The sequence below is a fragment of the Varroa destructor genome, unplaced genomic scaffold (assembly GCF_002443255.2).
Source record: "Varroa destructor unplaced genomic scaffold, Vdes_3.0 BEIS01000004.1, whole genome shotgun sequence".
Lineage (NCBI taxonomy): Eukaryota > Metazoa > Arthropoda > Arachnida > Mesostigmata > Varroidae > Varroa > Varroa destructor.
Genome location: NW_019211457.1, coordinates 48,134,926 through 48,159,361, shown reverse-complemented (window position 1 = coordinate 48,159,361; position 24,436 = coordinate 48,134,926). Strand labels below are relative to the sequence as shown.

At 39.2% G+C, this 24,436-nt stretch overlaps 1 protein-coding gene across 8 annotated transcripts in view; it reads right to left on the bottom strand.

The window, feature by feature from the left end:
• Nucleotides 1-24,436, bottom strand: part of LOC111249648 (uncharacterized) — a 61,342-nt gene that overhangs the window by 22,157 nt on the left and 14,749 nt on the right. For 4 of the 8 annotated variants that reach the window (XM_086986915.1, XM_022803775.2, XM_022803774.2 and 1 more), the window contains exon 2: nt 16,599-17,219. The exons of 1 other annotated variant lie outside the window; for it this stretch is intronic. In XM_086986915.1, the coding sequence (XP_086843041.1) occupies nt 16,599-16,841 (243 nt within the window). In that variant the 5' untranslated portion in view covers nt 16,842-17,219. Of the gene's footprint in view, nt 1-2,985; nt 3,935-7,650; nt 9,199-16,598; nt 17,220-24,436 lie in introns of those variants that run through there. 3 more of the 8 variants (XM_086986916.1, XM_086986918.1, XM_086986917.1) reach the window with 3 other exon arrangements.

Here is a 24,436-nt window from a genome sequence, read left to right as displayed (position 1 = left end):
GTTGTTATTGTTTTCCCTTTGCTACTGCTGCTGCCGTATGCTATGTGACAGCCGGCACTAAACAGAGTGGAAAAGAGCGCTGCTTGATAGTGTGTAACACTTTGCCTACTTCACAATGCTGTCATTGCTCGAGGCGCGAAGACTCCGTGAGGGAGGTAGAGTCTAACAACGGAGCAAGCGACGGAGCGCGACCCGGTAGGGAAAACGTTAAAGGTAGTTGCCCGTTTGACGGTCTAACCAACATTTCAACCTTCGCCTGGTCACTAAAGGATAGCGAGGACGAAAGAAAGGAAGACCCTAATGTACGTGCTACCAATGACTTGACGCCGCGCCTTCATTACCTATTACTCCACTACCTCTACCAGTGTCGGTGGGTTAGAAGCGATCGCTTTTTGATTCCTGGGGCCACAGGTCCACACCGCTATCGTCCCATGGTCGCCGTCGCTTCGGCATTGCGTGACTCGACAAGATTATACCAAGAAACGAACGTCTATTGGAGCAACAGCAATATAGAAGGTAGACTGATTCTTGAGCTGTTGAGCTGCCGAAGAGACACTTCAACATCAACAGCAACATGAGTCGTTATAGAGGAAGCAGTAACGAGATTCAACCATTCGAGACAGCAACAGTAAACGCTGAATAATAATGATAATCAGCATTGAGCATCGTGTCTGTGTTCGCAATGCGTCCACTTGCATGGTCACTTGAAGAGGACAGTATACTTCATTGGCTGCAGCTGCAGCGCACGAAAAGTTGGAACTTTTGGAAGAGGAACTATATATTGCAATAATAACATTACTGCATGGAAAGTCCCTTTTCAAATAAAGGCAACTTAAATGGCAATGTATAAATAAACCGCATGCCTTTATGTAGAATATACTATTGAACAGTTTTTTCGTTGAGACAAAAAATCACCAATAAAAAGAATTTCGAACAACTAAATAACATTGAATAAATTCTCAAAATTCTATATTTCGATTTCGCGGGAACGATATCGAAACTGTTTTGAAATAGGACAAATTAAGCAGAGGTGTATACGCTTGGTGCATGATCTTTCCTTCGACTTGTGAGTCGTCGTGGAAGCAAATAAGCCTCATTAGACATACACGTTTTACACAAGAATAAGATAAAGCCTTCGAAATACAGACTGGCTTTGAGATGGCTGAAGATTTGAAACTATTGTTTAAAATTGATTTTGCCAATTAGAGTGATATTAATAGAAACAACAATCAGATCCACGAAATTTTTAATTAGCTTATTTGAGTACCTCCTTCGCTTGCTTTGAGAACCCACTGTTTCCTAATAGCTCTTATATCACTCAACATTAACTTAGTATATGCTTTTTCCGCCTGCCCGATTTGGTGTAGTCAATTGTTCTAGGCTTCAATTCATAATTCAACAAATACGTTATATCAAAATGAGCAAACATACACAAAAGCTATGGATATGAGTAGCACCTGTCGTACTAAGTTGTTTTGAGGAAGAAAGAAGTGTTTAGTAATACAGCCACAAACGAGGTTAAGGCTCAGGTATACAACTTCCTTTTACACCCTTGATTATATCGACCTCTATATCGATTAACAGTAGACATCTGTTACGATTCGAAACTATCCATCAAGACAGTTTAGATTACGTAAAAATCGTTAGTCAGAGCTTGTGTCACCTTGAAATGTCACCTACATATAAACGAATTAGTATGTGCTGCTAATCCAAGAAGGGTTTAACTGAACTGCAGGCCTCAAACTCTGCAGTAGTCGAAAACTCAATATTGGAATATATCATATTATTATAGAGGAAAAACATGTCTTTACATACAATACAATGTGTATTCTTTAAGCAGAATTAAGGCTGGCTCATACTGATCAAACATTCATGCAAATGTTAAATTAACGAGTCCCACGAAAGCACCACATTTTCACAGTGGAGTCAAATGCTTGGAATGCAAACAGTTGATGCAAAGAATTTAATGTGACACAATACGGGCTTATAAGCAAAAGGGCGCATATAAAGAAAAATAGAGAATATGTAAATTACTGAGAATACGTATTACCACAGTATTACATGTGGAACTGCCACTCAGTCAGGCACAGCCAAACCGTGTACGCATTCAATATGGAATATCTCGCTTTTTCTCTTCAAAACCTGTTTGCCATTTTACGGGATCTACAAGCTGCTATATATATATATATATATATATATATATAAGCTGCTGTATAATGCGTTATTACCCGACTATATTTTCTGTTCCGGAAAAAGATCCGAATTTTTTTGTGCTGCGCCGTGCCCGTGATGGTGCATTAGTGAAGTTTTGCCCACGAAACCTAGATACATGCGAGGTAGTTTAGATTTGGAAACGGACGCATTCCAGTTCCACGAATCATGCCTCGTACTGAAAGTCAGCCATTTTAAGTCTTAACGATAGTACCGAAAATAGAATTCAAAACATTTATTTTAGGCCCTTTTCAATATGTTACAATATCTATTCGTAACCTTACATTATTCGGTTGTAGAAGTGCCCCCTTTGGCCCCTTACGTTCATAAGATACTAATCAGTCACATGAACACAAAATCAATGGCAGTTTGGACTATGTTTGAAACTGAAATCGGACATGCTGTCAAGAACCTCTATGATAAAGTAAGCATACAAAACTCCTCAACGACTATAAGCGATTTCAAATTAACATACTGAACTTGCATTTATTAATAGCATTTCGATCCTAATTTGAGGCATATTTAGTCTAACAACATTCACTGAGAAAATCAAATTATGACCTCATCAGAGATTGCCATCGTTACAGTAGTAAACCCTAAATATTGTAACCTCGAATTGGAGCAAAAGTTAACTTTTGACTGAGGAGTTTCAGACCGCGTAAACACCGCACAATGAATGTACGTAACTAAAACAAAATGTGCGTGAAGTATTGCTTCATTTAATACCCTTAAATCTTAATGCCGCCAGTCAGAATTCGAAAATCGTGAGCTCACCTGCTCATCCGGTATGTCCTTGCCTGAATAAAAAAGATGTGCTGTGTAACCTGTTTCGACCTTCCTTCATAGCTCACTGGTCTTAGTGTTTCATCAAAGAGCCACACCCAATGCTGTTTACTGTTCGACTTAAATACGTCTTCCTTACGGTGGGCTGTTCAGCGCTATTGGGGTAAATTGTTACAAATTGGGCGAAAGCTATAGGCAGACTACATGAGAAGTGATATACGAGACGTGAATAGAAAGACATTACTGATAGCAGCTGATGTTGGCTGTTGCGATAACAGCAGTCTGTTTATGAGAAAGATATGAAACTAGCAGGTTACACGCGGCCGCAAGAAACAACAATTTCGACTACAGATGATGATCCACCCGCAAACACGACTGCCACCACCCCCTCCACCAAAGCGAACGTCGCTTCAAACTTGGAATAGCTGTAATAACTATAAGCGGAGCGATCCAGCGGGAGGGCGAAAATAGTCGGCCATTCAGGTACGATCTAAAGTGCTCGAGGTAAATGATATGCACTGGCCATCGGTGTGCACTTGTTGCTTCATGCTGCTTCATCGAACAGACAAGACAATTGTAACAGATCACTCCGAAGTAGATGCCCATTCGCAATCGAAACGGAATGGCAAAATAAATGGTCATATAATAGCCTGCCATTGAAGTCCATGACGCCGACCAGCAGCACGCTTCAAGAACCAAAATAGGACTGCCAGGACCGTACTGACGCTGCTGCTGTTGCTGCCACTAAAGCGACGAGTGCGGCTGGTCATTTCTATTTCTTGTGCTCGGCCTATCTAAGCATGTGATACCGAAAAACAACAGCATCCAACGCACTGACGCTCAAAACTCGAAGGAAAGGTTACAAGGATCACGATGTCACCAGTAAACGATGACTACTGCTTTAATAATTGGCTTTGACTCCACAGATATATATAGGTAGCACAATAACAAAAAAATATGATGTGATGAGACAAGAACGAAAACGAGCAGCAAAAGAAAAACCAGTGAACTATTCAAGCAATTTTCTTAGTTAACTACCGGCATATATGATGGAAAGCGGCCAGCAGGGATTAACGTTAGCCCTTTGATCTTGTCAACCAGTGTCAAAATTGTCATTTTATGTAAACATAAGAATTTATACAAGTATCGCCTTAGGACATGTGTTTTTTTTGTTACTTTTGTATTTTATTTTTATGTTTTTATATTACATTTTTTCTTTTTTTATATATCTTATTGTTAAGGTTGTGAAACAATTCAGGTTTTAGGCACCAATCCGAAATATCTATTTCTTAGTCATCTCATTTGTTCGTTTATCGGACTCTTGATAAAGAAGCATAACGAGCACTGATGCTGATTTCGTTTAATATTCCCTCGAGACATGCGCAAACCGACACTATAACCATTGTTTAAAAATGGACGCTCTTCGTAATTGCAAAATGCAACCGAATTAACTGCAATGGAGCGCTATGCGTGCATATCTGCTGTCGGCTTACAGCCATTTTTGACACTATAATACAGATCAATACAATATCGTCTGAGATGATCCAAGCAAAAAAACGAAGCTGAGATATCGCCCTACCCACATCCGCGAAAATGATCTGAAGAATTTAGTATGTCTATAAGCAGCTTGTCAGTGCTGTCGGTCAAACAGACATGAAATAATAATAGATGCCTCTGTGATCCGTGAATTAGTCTGATCAGAACTGCCCGGCTTTATTCGAACTTAAAATAGTAAAATATTATGCCAGACTTAGATTTTACTGCATTATTGGTAATTTGTGTAGCACTTAACACTTAGAATAATGAACACGTTTACCGATGTTTCAGAACGGCTTATAGTTTGCTATTTTGATGTACGTAGTTGTACTTAAACAAGCTAAAGACGTGATCTAAGTTGGACAAAATCTTTCAACCTCCCGTTTTTGTAGTAAAATCATTGTTATGCTATTTACAGTGGTATTAATACCGAAAAAGGGCACCAACCATTTATCCTTATCTTACTTTAGTGCTCGCTGGTAAATACTTTTCAGATTCATATTTTACTATTTTTGTTATTATGCAAAGAGCAAGGGGAAGAGGAAAGCCAGACAAACTGATTTTGCTATACTATATTTTCACCCACTAAATCCGCAATGCTTAATTTTTTAAAATTACTCGTGCACTAGCCTCCTTCAACACTACGTAAAATTTTGCAACTTAAATCACAGACATACGTCGATTTACAGATAAAATCTTGCTTTATGTGAACACTGGACAAAAGATTTGAGTCATATGAGTTTACGCGCAGCAAAAGAGGAAGTGCCAGTTAACTCCAATGACTGTCATTGGAGTTAACTGGCATAGCAAATGCCTTGACTTACCAATCGATTATTCAAGTAGAACGTGAATTGGCACATGCTTAAAACTGGGTTATACCACCCATTAAAAAATTAATAATGTTAAAGAGATAAATATGCATCGCTTTATCAGTTGTTCAATTGTAGAGGTATTGAACAGTTAACCTTAGACGACGAATCGATTAATGGAGACTCTCTCATTTGGGACATAATATTTCCTACGTTTCTGATATGTGGGGTTTTCATATTTGTGTTGTGCGTATACGGACATGTGTATTAAACTGGTTCCTGACTTTGGGTTCGAGTAGAAGCCGGTCGTCAGCTGATTTGAAATCAGCCTGCGTGTATTGAAAACGGCCTCAGTTGTTAGGCGGATATAGCGACTAAGCGATACCACCAGCGAAAACACACCAATATTAGGGTGAAGGGATCAAAGAAGGAAGAAGCTAGCTCTACTGAAGTAGGATTTACGATTATGCAACATACAACAGTGCTCTTGATACTTGTATAGGTTTTCAAATAAATAGGTGTCACTCGTAACTTAAATACAACTCCTTTTTCAAAATTTGTGCCTACGTCATTTCAAATTATTCTAGTTGTTCTAAATGGTTTCTGTCAGTGCGTCTGTTTATACCTATATGCGCCGTTGTTGGTTAGTAAACGTCATCTCATTAACGTTGCTGCCACTGTTAGAACGTTTATTGAAGCCTCTTTAACCGCAAACCGCCGACACAACCAAGAAGGACTACTGGCTCTTGATGTATTCTATTCAGTCGTAGTCAGTATTAAACGAAGTTAAATGAGTCGCGCTGGTAGTATTCGTAGTAGAAGTAAAGGTAACATTATCATGCACCAAGCAGAACTTTTACTAGCGTCCCACTTTAACCCAATGCTCGTTGTTGAGTTTCCGACAACAGCAGCAGCCAAATTCATTCATTTTTCATCGCTCATACAAATGTGACAGTAGTAATGTCATCGTTTGCGTCCATTAGGAGAGTTGTTGGTGTCGCGCATGTGATTGTTACTAGTAAGTTACCATGTACCTTCCCACTTAGTCTGTTTCAGCTGCGCGCTACCAACACAGCAGTTCATCGCTAGAATCCTTCAGCGGTCGAACAAGTAAAATGGCCTAAATGGGTTCTGCTTTGTTGAGGCTTGGAACTTTACTCCCCATAGATTCCACATCCGATCTACCTATGCATTAGGTCGCAGTCGCGCTCCCTCGACAGTCGCAAAGATATTGGACAGTTCTTACTTTTATCTTTAACCAAATAGTAGCTCTAACTGAAATAGATCTACATCGATCACGCGTAAAATTTGGAAATAAAAGTTCAATATAGTATAGGTAACGTTTATTGGTGACTAAATACGTAATAGAACAATAGAAATATGCTGTACGACATTCTCCACTAGGCGTCCACAGTCTTCAATGATTTGCCCTTCGGTCAGCACATTATGATGGATGTGCGTATGTATATATATAGGTTAAGTCGACCTCATATGTAATGATATTGTGTTAACTATTGTGGATGCAGAATTCCGAATGGAAAGTATAACTAGGTACAAGGAATTGTTGGTGTTATATTTAAAAAAAAACTGAGCGTTATTTAAAGGGGTCTCAGCGAAATGGCTATGGCTCCTAAAATGGTGAACTTCTCAACTTTTATTCCGCTCACACCTTCTCGAAATTGGTGACTACTAGTAGAGCACCTGTAATGACATTGTATGTTTTAAGGTTGCCACATTTTACTGTCCCTTGAAACGTTTAAATAACGGCACTGGATTTTAATCTGCTAACAGTGTTGTTAAAAGTATATCCTAATAATATTAATTTTACAATAGGTGACCTGTTCTATAGATTTTTTTCTTTTCATTTTGTTTTGCATTTTGCGGTAAATGACACGTAAGGAGCGAAAATAACGATTATAGGTTTTATAAATTATAAAGTGAAGAAATAAGAAGGGATATTCACCACAAAAAAACTGAATAATTTCGAACGAAATCATTCCTTAAATTTGTTTTGAGTAGCGATAGCATATCATTGTAAATAGCGACAAGTGAAGTCGCATAGTTGGTAAGTGTTCCAAGTATCGCATCGCAGCCTTCTGCGACTCGAATCTGCAAAAAGAATCTACAAAGGCACTGTTGACTTTCTGATCTTAATGGTCTCTCGAAACCACACCTTCTTCAAAATAAGTAATTCATCCACTAAGCCGCTAATTTGTACTCTTCATAACATTTCGTTATAAGGCAGTGGGTTGAAAATCTATGACGTGGCAATCCGTTGTTGATGGCTTTTCTTCGAGACAACGTGACGTACCTCGTAGATAGAAAATGTAACCTGTTCGTGCGCTGTCGGCCGTTTTCCATCTCATTCTTCTGTTTAATTCACGATTGCCACATGTAAGTGTCACAAATACCTTGTCAATCGTAACACCAAACACACCACTACGACGTGCAGACTGCGCAGGCACAGGAAAAGAAATAATTTGTTCGCTGGTGGTCTCAGTCGTATTGCACTTCGTCCGATCGGATATAATACATAAATTTGAAAAAGTACGACTTCGAATTAAAGTACTATTACATCTTGGACGTATAAGAGATAGTCGTTTTGTGACATTTGGTGAACTAAAGCACTGCACAAAAATGAAGGGTATAGACGCTTCAGGCAAGCCGACTAGCCTCGTGACTTACGCTGAAGATAATGACTGGCAACGACGGCCAGAGAGCAAAAAATGCTGTTTTATCGGAGAGATCAAACGTTAACAATAAATCCAATACAATATTATTTCAGAGCTGCACGAAAAACTTTGTTGACAAATACTGGCATCATTGTAAAGGTATAGATTAAAATAAGTTTCTCTACCAAAGTGGAATTAAGCTGAAAACAATGTTATTTTGCTCAATAGTGAAAGCGGATTTGCGCTATAAAACAGCTAATGCACCAAGGGCCATAATGGCAGCCCATAAAATCAAGCAAAGATTCAATTGCAAAAAATAATACAAGCTCAATAAACTTATTTGCTTGATCTATGTTTGGAATAATCACAATGCTTTATGTAAATTATGCATAATGTAATTTGACGGTACTATATATGCAAAAAAATGTATTTGAGCTAGACGCATTTTTGTGCACAGTGGTCGCATATTTCACCGCATTGCCACAGCTAAATGGATGTTCTCATTGCTGTGGGGACAACCACTATCGGACGCGTGTGCTTTCTCTGCTAAGGCCGGCCTCACAACTTCGAAAATGGCATCGATGATTGCTGCGATGGTAGCTATAATAGTTGAGCGCACAGAGAGCATCAGGACGCAGCCACCATCACAAGTAGTAGCCTGCAGGTAGGCCCAACTAGCAGCTACCCAATGACACAAATGCAGTACTAATGCCGTCCCATTTCGATGTCATGCGGCCGAGGCTTCAATGGTCACGATTAGTGACAACAAACCGCAAAGCATCCATTCACCCGTCTATTTTGGTATCAATCAATCAATCACCGGTGAATGATAGCACCCACTCTTAAAAGGTGTCCAGTAGACAGACGAACTTTTGTTTACCGCTTCGATTTGGTGTGAGCGGTCGACCGTCGGTGAATGTCCGAGGGGAGGGTTGGGGTAGATAAAGATGGCTTTGAAAGAGGCAGAAACGGACAGATCTGGATTCCGCATCGCTACAGAGTGTAGCTTTACTTTAGTGACTCGGCGTGCCTGCCGCGTTGTCGTGCTGTCATTCCACCATTGCAACCGATAACGACGGCCAGCACCACGTGACCGTCAGCCAGGTACAACAGCCGACCTGCCTAATAGTTGCTACTGCTATTATTAGCCGAATTCATTCGAAAGCTTATTGCCGTTGTTCCTCGTTACTGCCTCTAACACAGTATTCTCACCAATGCGGGTTCCTATAGAAAAGTAGAGGCCAATGCAAACTGCATGTGAAACTGAACACTTCACAAGCTTATTGGCAGCAAAAATCAGCCTAGATTTCTTCTTCGTCAACTACATCTCGATCACTTACGGCCAACTCCATCCAAGAATGAATCTCCTATTTTACGCTATGTCAAACTATGTGTTCGTACCTACAGCTCGCTTTTCACGCTATTGGGGCATGGTATTTCACTCTTAAATATAGCGAAGCAACTAAATCTCAATAAGGGAAGGATAGGGAATTCGAACAGAGGTTAGGGGAAAGGACAGAAGGAAGGGGGAGGAGGTGCGGGAGAAATTGTGAGATGAAAATAAGAGAGAAATAGAGGCCGTGACAAAGAGAACGTGCGCGTGTTAGCAAAAAAAAGATTGTGGAAGTATAGTTTGTTGGCTGAGATGCCTCTTTTTATACACAGTCAAGCGACTAACCCCGCTTTATTAGACAAAGAAATAAAATCAAATCCGCGGGGTGTGATCACAATACTGTCATCGTTCTCTACAAGACAATTTAAGTAGACGTAGGGATAGCGCAAAAGAATAACCTCTCATGGACTTCGTTAGGAAAATGAGAAAAGGGATGATGCTGATGGGAACCCGGTATACGGGAATCGATATATTGGATCCAGCATTCAAAAAACAAAAATACTCGCTCTTTATTGGGATTTAGTCCTCGCATAAGCCACAACAAAAACAAACCCTTTTTTCCTCATTCGATTTTATTTGTTAAGGAAATAGTTACAAGTATATCTGGTATGGGCTTCTGCTTTTGCACTTCTTGTAAATAATAGCCTACACCACTTTTCTTACCCAACATGCATCTATCGAAACATCGTTCAATTTCATGTGATTCATACCCGCACACACTCCGTGTGGCAACGGAATAATTTTAATGACGACATTAAAAAGCGCCGGCTTAATTATAATAAAACCACGAGTACCTTGTTTAGCCAACGCCCAGTAATTTTTCAGAGTTATAAAAAACGACCTCGGCTTTAGTGCTTCGTAATGACGTAACTATGATCTTATAATACATTCATCCAAAAAGTTTTCGAATTAATCTCCACTACATTGAAAATCATAACTGTCTAAACAGCATCTACATATGAAATGAAAGATATTGTATTAGAAATAATACGTTGCAGAAGTAATCAGTTGCATACATATCAAGCCAAGAGCTTAAGCTTAACTCAAAAGAAATCAAACCCAGTTACATTGCAGCGTTTTTTTTTCTCTAAGATGCTAAAACTTACGATTGAAAATGAAGTGAGTTTCCTACGAAAGTGTGGAAATATGGAAAGTACTAGACAGTTATTGTAGCAAAATCGGTCTGAAATCTCTTTTAATCAACCTTCACATCAGTGACATTCAGAGTCGTATAATGCTCGAATAACATTGTGCTATAATCGTATGATAACGTGATTCGTAAGATGTCGGTACCGAGACTCTGAGAATATCTGAACAGATGTTATGTTCACAGGACAGCATTTGTCTTCTTCAAAGGTTCGCATCTGTTCCGTGGCCGTAGTGTGGGTGATCGGTATAGCAATGTCAGCTATGCCCACTGAATCTGCTCATTGAAACCGCCTTTATGCCCTTGGGCGTTTCACCTGCTATCCCTTCGTTTAGACTTCTGAATTAAGTGATGAGGTCGTGCTTATCACTTCCGAGTTTTCAAGGGAAGACATCTAGGTTAAGCCGGGTGCTCGCTACAAAATGAGCTGCGACGAATTCCTCTGAGGAATTTTCATCGTTGTTCGACCATGATGCTATTAGTACACTAATAGCAAATAAGGCCAGAAATCTTTGCTAAATACTATCTCAAATAGTTTTGTATCTAAATTGTGACATCGGCCTGTCTAAATAAAATGTTTTACTAACTTTATGCTAATGGTAAATTGCTGACACTAGCGATATTTTTCAGTGTCTCTCGTTTCTACAAAAAACAGTCGGTTAAATTAGTAGGTTGAGTATGACGTAGCGGTGACTAAAAATCGTTAGTGTACGTTTCGTCCCTAGTGGTTTGTTTTTTGCTTTTTAGAACCATGAAACAGCGAATCAGGTGGAAAAAATCCATACGCGACGAATGATGAACGCCGGTTTGCGGTTGTGAACTAAAATTGTAAGCTGACACAACATACACGTGTATCCGGCAATCGAGAAACTCAATTTTTCTACAGTAATGACATTGGTGCAAATAATTTCTTCGTAGAAGTTTATTTCAGTTCCTTGGCTAACGAGAGTGAATATATATATTGATATATATTGATGAAAAACAATGCAACAACGGCATATATATATATATATATATATATATATATATATATATATATATATATATATGCGTTACAAAGTTCTTAAAGTTCGAACTGAAATAAATCTCTATAAAGAAATTTGCACGTATGTCATTAGCATAGAGAAATTGAGTTTTTCGATTGCCGGATATGTATGTACATTGTTGCCTCTAGTCGTCGTTCACAGCGATAAACCAGCGTTCAGCATTCCATCACGTGTTTTTTTCCACCTGATTAATCGTTCCATAGCTATATAAAGCAAAAAACCTGGACCACTACATTGTCTGTTATTAGCGACCGCGCTGAAACACTAAATCTGAAAGTGACTGAGCGATCTGACCAGACTCTACCGAAATATTTATGATATATTTTATTGTTGTTTAGCGTGTTTTTCCCTTCTCGAATTGAGGCTGATGAACCGACAAGCTGGTGTAAATGATGGTGGTGGCGTTAGGTGTCATTGCTGTTGAGGATGATGATGTCTTTCCTCTTGACCTCGCCCGCCAACTAATCCCACGTACTTCTCTTCAACTCGCCTGTCAATAGCAGCTTAAGGCAGCGATTAGTTGTGCGACCTGCAAGGCTTTCAGTGGAATTAATGGGTGGGATATGGCCAGTGCCGCACGAACATTGTCCCTGAAGTATGGCTTGGACCCTATTTACGGCCAGTTAAAGGGGTAGATATAACTAGAGTTTGGAGTACCATAACGCACCAGCTCGCTTTTCTTTGCCTCTTCATTCGAGCAAACGCTTGAAGGCCTTGCGTTTACGATGCGCGATAGAAGAAAGGTATTCGCAGGACATTTGCAGAAGCATCGTAAAAGATTATTGGTGAAGCTGCGATGAAAGACAATGTAAGCAGGAGCGCAATGCAGATGAGCTGGGTAATTGTCTAGGTGATAAACGGCAAGAGGCCATTAGAGAGAAAGCAAACTGCCCAAATCATTTGCTAAGATTTGGGACGCATCATCAGTGAGAATACAAATCACCAAATATTAGCACACTACTCTTGCGGGGCAGGCCACCTTCTAGCTCTCTGGTCCTAAACAATACATTCTCCATTTGCGAGAGATTTGTTATATAAGCGTCAATGGGCATCTGATCAAACAAGTTGTAGTTTTTTTTATAGGCTATGCCGGTTATGTTACAGGGTATTCATTTTCATTGATCTCCAATGTTCTGTTATAAAAATACTTATGAGGTGTGTTGAAGCTGTTGACGGAAGCCTGGCATTTATTCTAAGTCTAACCCCACTTAAACTAGAAAACTAATACTTCAGCAATAGATATGGACAAAGTAAACACTTGATACATGCAAATTATCTATACAATAAAAATGATGCAACTAGTGGTAACTTCTACAATCAAATAAACAATAAAAGTACAGCAGTTATTGTCTATTACGGTTTATTATTAAACGGTATTAGGTTACTCTCACATACAGTGTTCTGCAAGCTTCACATGAAGACGCAAGAAAATGATAGAGATAATTGTATAGCAACAAAAGGAAGAAATTTGTTCAAGTTGAATTCACATAATTTATAGTGGGTTCAATAACTTCAGTTGGTTCCCGCATTACAGTCTACAAAAGTAGAATGTGCAGCGTTAAATGTTTAATTTTTCGTTCTTTATTTCTACAGCAACAAAAGTGAATACTAGATAAACATAAATACGAATGGTGCCTGCAGCTCAAAACAGGTTATTGTGGTTCTGGCATTATCGGATCACAGTCCGCCAGATCATTTCCGCTTTTCTTTACTGACTTATCTGTATTCAACCAACATAACGAACGTCTAAGTTCCGCCGTTACGCGGCGCTTAACTTTCATGGAATTCTATCCCTCCTAATGTAACTCATAAAAAGCGTATGCTGCAAAAATCACCGAGCGTCTGCCGTCGAACCGTACGATGCCCATATTGTTGCTACTCCGTTTGATGAAGCCGAGCGAGTACTGATGACTCCTCAAAAAGCGAGTCGGTCTGGCAGGTCGATCCATTACTAGACGATGATAGTGAGGCTGATCATGATAATCTGACCCGCTAAAAAGACAAATTTGCATCGACGTCCGCTTGTTTCGACCTGTCTGCCTTCAACGAAGGCTGCGGTGAGTTTGCTTTCACCGATCCAATCGTCACTACTTGTAGCCGTTCTTATGGTGAAGGTTTGCTCAATAGTTCGGATTGTGTTACGCCATGCTACTGTTAGTCGAATTCGAGTCGAAGTTGAACATGTCTTAGAACGAACGTGCCGAATAATAAGAAACCAAGGTATTTACGTTCGACACTAAAGTGTCTTTAACGTTAGCGTTGCGTGAAACCTTCCCTCAAATGAACAAATGATGTATACAAAAGCTTTTACTGTCTGACCTGCAACATGCACGCCCTTCCACGCCTACTCTTTCCTACTTAGGATATTAAGCATCGATTATAAAGACCATCAATTGACATAACATCGTCCCCTGACACTCAAACCCCGATTATAGATAGACTGTGCGCCAAACCAGACAGTAATGAAGCTGTGACCCTAAATCAGGAGGAGGGATCTGTGTAAATCTCAGCACGCCAATCACACTTCGCATTTGGAAGAAATAAGATGAGCACTCGCTTTTTTGCGACGATTGTTTACTCTGTATGCCTGTGTTCGCCAATGACATCGAAGGTTAAGGACTGCTTTGATTTTATCGACACTGAGCAAAACCGCTAAAAGTTCATGGACGATGAATATACCGAGAAAGATTCGTCTCTCGATGAAACTGGATAACACGTTTGTCGTCCATTTCATGACTGAATAGAGGTTGCGATGCTCCGTTTGTATCTGCTTGGCATGTGTTAGGTACCGCAAACCATAACAGCGAATTACAAGCGACCTCAATACCATTAAATCTGTGTGACGATAGTTAAGTTTTGAAATTCTAAATCTTGTTAGGCTGTATTCTTCAGACGAGCATATTTTTGCCATGGCGTCTCTGATTTGATCGAATGATAGAAGGGGCAGCGCTAGCTTCCACAAAACAACCAGTATATTTGAAATATGGAGTGTGTCTTGCGACGCGCTCAAATGAATCTGCACATGATTAAATTAAAGTGTAAAACGTGCAATAGAAAACAAAGTCATAACGGAAATTACCCTTTTATATTACAAACTCGGCGTGAATGCACTGCAGTATGATGTTAACTCCGCGGCCGTGGCGGCTATCATTCTAATTTTTAATCACAGACCTATTTAGTGTGAACGACGTGACATGTTTAAAACTGGATGCTGATATCGCCAAATCGGAACGACAACAGAGAAAGCCTTACTGCGTCGAAACTGGACTCTAGAATGAACGATGAGCCGTCAACAGCAATAGACGGCAGAAGACTCAATAGTGCGGCTGCTGCTACAAAGGCCCATAACCGTGACAAGGATATAGTAATAATAAATAATGCGTAAAGCGGTTGTGGCATTGCCGTGACAGCGCCATCAATCTGAGGCACCTATCAAGATAACTAGTGTACTGTCCGGCAACAAACAATCAGATTGAGTTTCTGTTTCTTTTTACTCGCTAACTAAGTCTAGTACAGCTCATTTCATTTGGACTATAAAAATAACGATTGGAACAGACGAGGTTTGAAACACCGACAAGGCACCTATACTGGAAAAAACCAATAGATATTATGCTATGTAATCGAGATGAGCGATTTAGTTCACTTAGATGCAATAATATGCACAGCAAGGAAAACCAAAAATGATGAAAGGCTGACGATGATAACGCTAAAACAACGAGGAATTAATGGGACCACTCTCTGATATTGCATTTTCTGCATGCATATGAGATCGGCGTGACTTCGATGAATATAAGCAACGCGGTCGAATCATTAAGGGCGATTACGAAGCGCTATGGTAGCAATAGCTGAGTTTCTATATCGACTTAAGTAACCAATGTAACTGATAGCGATTCTAGCGAAGTCTGCTGTTTTGACCGTACGGGAGGCCAAAATCATCATTGCTATGTAGAGGTTCAAGCAAGAAACTACAGCAGCGGCAGCAACAGTAGCGACGACAACAACGACACCAGCAGCAGCATCAGTTCGAAAGATCATATGGCCCAGGAGTAAGAAAGAGGGTGGGACAGCAGGAGGGAGTACGCGGCGTTGCCGTCTCATCTCCGTGAGGCCGCGTCGCTGCTTCTCCCGGACAACTCCTCCTTGGCGAAAGAAGGAGAAAGTGGAAGAAAACGAGGAGTAGGAGAGCGGCAGATGTCGAATGGTGATGCCATGCGGGCGGTAAGCACTACGGCAGCAATTCAACCCGAGTCGCAGCAGTTATTCGCCCAGCACAGCAGCTCACCAGCGAGTAGACAAAGCCGCTCGGCCGCCTGAACAGCCTGAGCGGCGGCCGAGTAAGAAGCTACAACGCTAAGCCCAGCATGCGCCAAAACACATCTCTCTAGCAGCGGTTGCTGGTCGCTGAACGCATCTCCAGAGAAAACATTCATAGGAACATCACAACAGCAGCAGCAGCATCGATATCGCCTTGGAATAAGATACCTAACCTTTAAGCCCGGTCAGATAGCAGGCTTCGTTACGCCGATTCACTATATAAGCCAGCTTCATAAGACCAGCCTCTAAGTCTGCCGTTACTTTAACTACGGTATCATAGTAACGTTACAATGATCACTACACAAATATTGAGCATTTACTGACTGTAACGATAACACTAGCGCCAACTTAGAATGGATCACTAAGTATTTTAACAACATGTTTTTCTTAAACAACAACAAGCTCTGATAGAGATTATTTTATTGTTCGAGTAATAATGTGGCGTTACATCTGACCATATATATTATGTGCAGGCCGACGGTGAAGCACATTCTAACGAATACCAAAATGCTCACGCTGACAGTGTCAGTAAAAGCGCTCTGTTTCCGCAAACATTTAAAAAGAGAACGACCCTTATTTATCTATCTATCTATATACTGTCGAGATGTATGAATACAATGATGAAACTAAGTTTGAACATAATCTAATGTTAGGTATGTAAGCATCAGAAGGATAAAGTGTACATACCCTGGGGACATTGTTATCATTGATGTCCCAATCTTGATGATTTAACACACCGTGGTGCAGTACGGTTGGAGCGGGAGGTGTAAATTGACTGGACGGTCTTAACTTGCTGTTGGGGGAATTTCCAGAGCAGGAATCCAGGAGCGACGCGAAACTCGACTCGGCCAACGTAGGTGAGCAGCTCTTGGCCATGAGGCCCCGCTCGCGTTCCGGCAGATCCGGAGAGCCCAGGCCAGCCTGGACCATGGCCGAAACCTGAACACCGGGGGCAAACAACCTTGAACCTGTGATAGTAACTTCTTCGGATGGAATAAACTGGTCTCGGAGCTTCAGACAAGGCTCTTTGGGGGCTATTATCGTTTGCCCCCAAATGGCCGTGCAGCTTCAATAAGGCAAGACAGAAACAACCTTACCCACAGTTCCAGTCAATTTCAACATTTGCAGCTTCAGATCTAAACGCGCACTACAGCTTCGAGAAGATATTGGACTGTCATCAGTCTTCACATCCCCATCATTATATGAAGAATTCTCTAAACAAATTATTTAATATAGAGGATCATCCACCTTATTTACCAGACTGCGCAATGGTGAAATCAGGCGCCGCCGTCAATCGTAGAGCACTGACTGAAAACGAACAACAAATAGACCGGCAATTTGAAAAAAATAAATGTTAATTAATTTCGAAATGATATGCTTGATGTAGGCGTTTTAATCATTTTTAGATAGTTGCATTTTGATGCAGAGATTTTAAAAGCGGATTCATCAAAAGTAATATTGAGGTTCTAAGGCTCTGTCGAATTCAAAATCCTTCATTCAAAATATTCAAAATTCTAACCTCTTTTGTGGCCAGTTTTACTGAGCTAAAGCCCAGAACTATTTTAAGCCTGAAAACGATGTGTGAATAAAAAGTCGAAATTGCGATGACATAGTGTAAGCATTATGGTGCTGGATAGATGTACCTGCTGTGTTTGGATTATAATTCAACGCTCTTTTTATTAAACCGGCATTTCGTTTTTATGTGCATCACGTTTATTGTCATATAAAGATACGCTGGGGTTATTTCGCCAATATTGGATACAACATTGTTCATTTTAACAGAAATCCGACACACGGTTGGTAGTATCCGTCTGACAATAAGATACGCGTCTGATTTTGATCCATTTGACGTCGGCCGGAGCTCGACTCGATATACGTACAAGCACGTTTGTTAGACGGTGTTGGTCGGCAACTTGTTCTTACAAAGGCTCACGAACAGAGTCAACGCGGAGGCCAGTTATTCTAATAAGCCAGCACGGCCGCTCCGGCGTTCAAAACTTGGCCGAAGGCCCACTTCAAGCCGGAAAAAGACTGAACTAATTGCATTAATTATGTAAAGGGCTCCAATAGGCTCTAGTGAGCCCGCGACGTCATGAAAAGCGGAGAGCATAGAAAAAAATATTTGCCAATCATTTTCCGTGAAAAATGTGTCATTAAGTTTTTGACCTAAGTACAAGAGTTTGCTTTATTTAGTTAACCTAGTTGCGCTTCATTTGCATATATGTTTTATGCAATGATATTTAGATTATCCAAAAATAATCACCACAGTGGTAACCTAGAGAATATATATGAACTTGCATTAACGATTCCGTAGTAATTTGTGTATGACTTTTGAAAAATGTACTTGCACAGTTCCATTGGAATAGATAGTTTACAGATAATTACACAAATTGCAGTGACGTTACGCAGCGTACGCAATATTAGTCTATATAAATGTGAGTGTATGCGCGCTAAAACTTGGTATTTTCGTGATCTACATAAAGAACGAGATTATGAGTGTGAGATTACAGCTAGCTGGTGACTGGGAATCGTGCGTTTCACATAACGAAAATGACCAACATGGAAGGTGGCTGAGATATAGTACAACAGTAACCAAATCGAATAAATGCAAGATAAAATATTACGAATATTTTGCGTAATGCTACTGCGTGACAACTGGACCTTTCGATCCCTGTGACCTGCTTGGGTATCGAAGCCAAGATATGATTTACGTTAAGACACAATTTTGGATTATATGGATAATGCAAATACATGTACGTAGTAATGTCGAACAGAAACGCTTCTCTAGTTTCTTTGTTACAGCTGCATATCTTACATGCGAGAATTTCTAGTTCGCTGTCTGAATCGTTGTACACTTTGTAGCATCTAATAGCCACATGTTTAGGCTAAGGGCAATATAATATTTCTACAATTGGAGATTTTTGAAAATAGCATGGCGCAACAATGAGTTAAAAACAACATTAAAATCTTTCACTAAAACAAGGTAAACCTCTCAGGAAACCTCTTGGTGGCTACAAAATATAACACAATAACTAATACTAATGAGAATTGATCCATACTGATAGTGAACCTTTTTGCTATTCGTATATTCCAAACAATTCTAGAAGTAAGCCCAAAATGACTGACAAGAAATGAATGAACTTGAAAGGACTAGCTTTTTACACAACATACCTGAAAATGGAAATGTTAGAGTCTGGTAAGTTACCTAATGCTACTAAGTTGTTCCTAATGTTCGTCTTCTAAAGTGATCTGTTGCTCCGTTACTTTATGCACACTATACCCATTTAGCATTGAAGTGCATCTAGCTGTTGCTACTGTGCTCACATAGACTTAGGCTGAATGCTAGCGGCTGCCCGCTTACGCTTTGTCGGGTTTCAAGCTACTCCATCACCCGGGTGGCCGTCAAAAAAGAGCTAACAGCTGCCACTTTATTAAGGCAGACAGGCAGTAGCTACCAATGTGCGTAACGATATATACCAGTAAGATATGTACTCAACATGCACCGCTCGAATACATAGCACATGTGATTACAGAGCTTCCTGCGAATTGGCAACCAACTGTACTATTATTTATCTAGTAGGAACCTGGCTGATGATAAATTTATATCACATAATTAAAAATGAATAGAAAATAAATAATCGCACTAAAATACAGAATACAGATTCGCTAGATCGCTAGAGGGAAATGTTTAACTATATTTATGACCAATTTTGATCACCGCTGAGTATATGAACTTTTTCGAGAGGTCGACAAGTTATTAGTTCTTGACAGAACGCCAAGCTACTTTACAACTATTCTACTGAGAAGTTACTCAATTCGTTTTTATTTGACCTATCAGCGTCTGTCATGTAAAAAGAGCTATTGAGGGGCTAAAGATTCGAATATGGTTTAATATATGATCCCTCCAGTTCGAAAGTTTAAAAGACTCCGAATTTTCCAGCTATATTAAGTTAGCCTATAGGGGGGCATATCGGCAAAATAGTGCTCGAACTTTGTTGCAGCTATGGCAGGGTAAGCATAGCGATGGATTCACAACAATGGAAGGTTCGATTCCACAGAAGTACCGTGATTCCACATATTGAGTTTTTGCTCTTCGTTCACCGTGGGATAACGTTTAATTAAGCTCTAAGACACAATATATCTGAAATAAACCTCTTAGTGCAAAGCACTTAACGTATAGAGATTGAATGGTTTCAACTTTTACGACAAAAAGTCTTCTTTCATCAGACTAGCTGCTGAAAAGAACCGCTCTGTTTTGTCGTAGTATGTTAATGAAACATCTTGGCTAGTGACCTAAAATGTCACTTACCAAAACATACAACCTGGAAATAATGTTCACTGCAAAAAATTCGATCAAAAACATTCGATAAAAAATTCTACTACGAAATGGCATGTTTCTAATAACACATTTAACAGCTCTGACCAATTCTAATCATAGCCACTTTATAATAGGAGGGTCTATATATTTGCAATGCAGAATATTGCACAAAGCTTACAATCTGCTTTATTACCTATTATCAGGGAGCTTTTGAGAATTCCAAGGAGCGCTCCCATACTACAACGCGGACGATCCACAATAAATAGATAGCTTATTAACACATATTAACACATGTACTTAAAACACATATTTAATGATACTAATATTTTAACTCACACAGTTAAGACCACTGGTAACACGCCTGTTGCTGTTTATCGCACAGTTTATGAGAATTTCAAGTTATCTGGTTACATTATTGAAGTTAGGCAGATGCTTTGTAAGGAGGCGAAAGTTAAGAAATTGTTGCTGATCCACTCTTTAAAGATATATGAGCTATTGAGCATCGCTGATGCAAGAGTCACTAAGAAAGAAAACTGTTGCTTTGCTTAATACGTTAAGGATGTATTTATTTTGGTTAAGACTAATTTTTTTATGCATGGTGATGCCCTCTAAAAAAAATGAAGCAGTGAAAACAGCATGAAGTTGCACTGCCTTGGAAAGCCAAACTGTTAGAAAATAAGTATAATGTAATACAATATACACTGTGACGAAACCGCAATTTACAATGCATGGAGCAAAATACCATCCAGCTTGTGTCAAGACTAATTATACACGTAAATGCGTAATTATGTTGAAAACTGCCTCTATGATGATTCATATGTTTGGACAAATTGACAGCTTAGAATCGAATTCACTGTATCACAGACCTAGAAAAGAAAGTTTTGCAAATAACTTATAAAACATTTTGAGTCCACAACGAATCACAGTTATAGTAAACAAACACATTTGTTTAGGTGATCCCTCGCGTAAGAACTTTTTGCTTTTTTCGAATGGACGTTTTTATTTCGATGCGACCTTTTAGCAAACCACTCCAAAATATGCTCAGATTGGGCACATCTACTGTAGATATACGGTACCACCATTTACATTTATGAATTTATGTAAGCTGGTAAAACCATATTTAAGACTCGCATAAACTCTGCATGGGTCTTTGTTCTTTCCAAAAATTCATTCGTATACGTTTAGCGCGAGTGCTTCTTCGATATTATTGAGGGGCTAATGTATGAGCAAACGTTGCTGCACATCGTCATTGCAGATTTGAAGTGGTTAAAGAATATGACGAAAGAGAGCAACAGTACCGTTTATTGTTATTAAGCTTCACCACAGAAACAGTCTACTTTTTTGTAATAATATCTCAACTCAGTAAGTGCGTGCGAACATAATAACCTTCAAATAAAAAAATTAACCTTCAACATTCCGAGCGTTATTTGCGATCTAGTGACGCTTTATAGGGGGCTGTACAGCATAAAATAAATACAGCACATAACGTTCGTTGAGAAATTTGAACATAATAGAATAATTGTCACGAGATAACGTAATCGGCTTAGCGACAAACTTCCGCTTTATTTGGACCGTTAATTATGCTAAGCATCATACCAGCGAAACTTATTCATGAAGCTACTTTGCATAACGCGGATTGGTTGCTAATTCAATCTCAACTCATGGTAGTAACTCGAGCTGGGTCGGATGCTTTTTAAGCTATTTACGACGCAGCATTAACTGAACAAGCACATTTGAGTTTCGCAAGGAGAGCAAGGTGGCGAACAAACCCTTTATTGGCTCTTAGTTATATCTGCTACAAACCGGAAAGACGAAATGTTTACTCTCCAAGCAAGCATGAAGGTCAGCAATGGCAAACTCAAAATTTAAGTAAATAAATATATACAAATAATTTCAAATTCTATAGTGTGAGGTATTTATCTAATGAATAAAATAAATGAACATTTGAATCTAAGGTAAACTAGATTAAAACTGAAGTAAACTTCGCCTGGTGCGCATAGACGTATACCAACTGAAACCAGGCACGAATAAGGTCCGGACATCAACACTGTTCCAAAAGCTTTCCATACTCCAGGTGGTAATTGGTTCCCTTGGCAACAGACATACTACAATTTCGACGTGTTGACTTGAAGTGATAGACGGAAATAGAAACGGATTTTTGGTTTGAGCTCACTGACGAGACGCATACGGCGCAATGTGCGTGAAATTTAGCAAGCATAAAGCATTCTCTACTATTAATAACAGTGTATAACTATATACTGTTATATATACTATATATATAATAATAAGAAAGAGCGAAAGGAAAAGTAGAACGTAAACCCCTCACTAAAAGATTCGAACACCAGCTGACGCAAAAGTAATAGTCGCAAATATTGGAACTAGGAGCCCTAAACAATACGACTTACGAGTTTTAAGAAAAATTGTTTACAATTATGCTTGTGTTACGCGTTAAACGTGTTGACCCATGTGTGGTCCCATAATACCATTAGCAGCTTCACACCAAACAGTAGAGATTAACCTTGTTTATCAAGTTGATAGTTACACGCTTCTGGAAAAAGCCGCATTATTAGATTATTGTATCAGTTTGATTACGATAATATATTTTTTCCGCAAAAACTTTGCAATACAAATAACAGGAATCGAGCTCTTTAACGGCGATATCAAGCGATCACCCCCGTCGCTTGTACCGTCTAAACCAAAGTCCAAAGGTTAAAACGTAACAATAATTAACGCTCAACGCTAATAATAACTGTTTGTGCGACTATTATTGTGAATAACGCTAAAGGAAAATCATGTTTAAGCATTCGTATTGCTGTTATAAATTTCTTACGAGAAAAATCCGCTCTTTGTTCGAAAACTTCCGTACAAACATTATGAATAAATTAAGTATACAAAAATTGGAATTCAAGATTATTAACCTAAAAATAAACCTTCAAAAAAACCTAATAGCATAATTTTTAACTGACCCTAAAAGGAAGCCAAACAGTTACTTTACTAAAAATGCTCATTCTGCAGCCATTTAATTTTATGCTATATAAAACTTTTGAATTATAATATCCTATAATAAGCACTTCGGGACCCGCGTAACCAAACGGATGTCCATGAAAACGTAACAGTCCTAGTGTACAGGCAAAGATTAAAATTTTGCGACACATTGTACTTTGAATATGGTCCTGCATATTTCGAATACTGGGTGGTAATGAAAACGTTATCCAGAAAAGATACCGTTATTTTTATGCTTCTCGTTTAGATCGCTTAACACCTTGATATATCTTCATGTGGTAGAGCAGCCGTTAAAAAATCTGATGTCTGGATGAGACGCCAAAGCTTTCTTAATCGAGAAAAAAGCTCTAAGCGCCTTCAACATTATTTATTCGCTTGTAGAATGTAGAATAATGCGAACTTCCTTTAAATAACGTTACAGCTGGTGAAATACACCCCGTACTCATCAAATTTTCAAATAGATAACTTCAACATATTTTCGAGCCCACCTTATATTATAATTTCGAAAAATTACTACAAGATATTTCGAATTAAGCTTTAAGTCCAGTTTCGACATTACCGTTGACAGGCTCGCAGTTACCAAACCTACTAACGCGTACGGCTACGGTTAACTTTCGATTAACACTTCAAAATTCATTTTTTAACATTGTTTACAAAACAATAATGAAACAAGTCATTTTTGCCTGCGTTTAAATTTGTGCAATGAATCGGACTATTGATTTAGATCGAACTCCACTTATAAGTAATTTTTGCACTTCAGAATATGAATGTTTATTTTCTAATGTAAGCATCTAACGCAAATATTCAAGGACGCGTCGGTGTGTACAAATACATAAAATCTATGCTAATATATCTTACAGTAAAAGTAACTTATAGATGAGTACATGTCTTTTGATAACTGTATTTCGTTCAAAAATCATCTCATCCTGCAGGCAAATGTATGCGTTGTGTGCATTGATTCAACCATCATTCATTATTGATTTTGATGATTTTTTTCGAGGTCATATATGCTCGAATACATCACTACTTAGATCGCAAATAATCCTTAAGAGTGTTAAATATGCTAACAAACTTACACTGGAATGTTGCATTTGCAACGTACAATAACGCTAATTAGAGACTTGTTAAATGCGGCAAATGGCGTAACTGTAGTCCGGTAAAGCAATGCGTTTTTGATGGAGTTCTAAGGACGTCACTGTTTTCA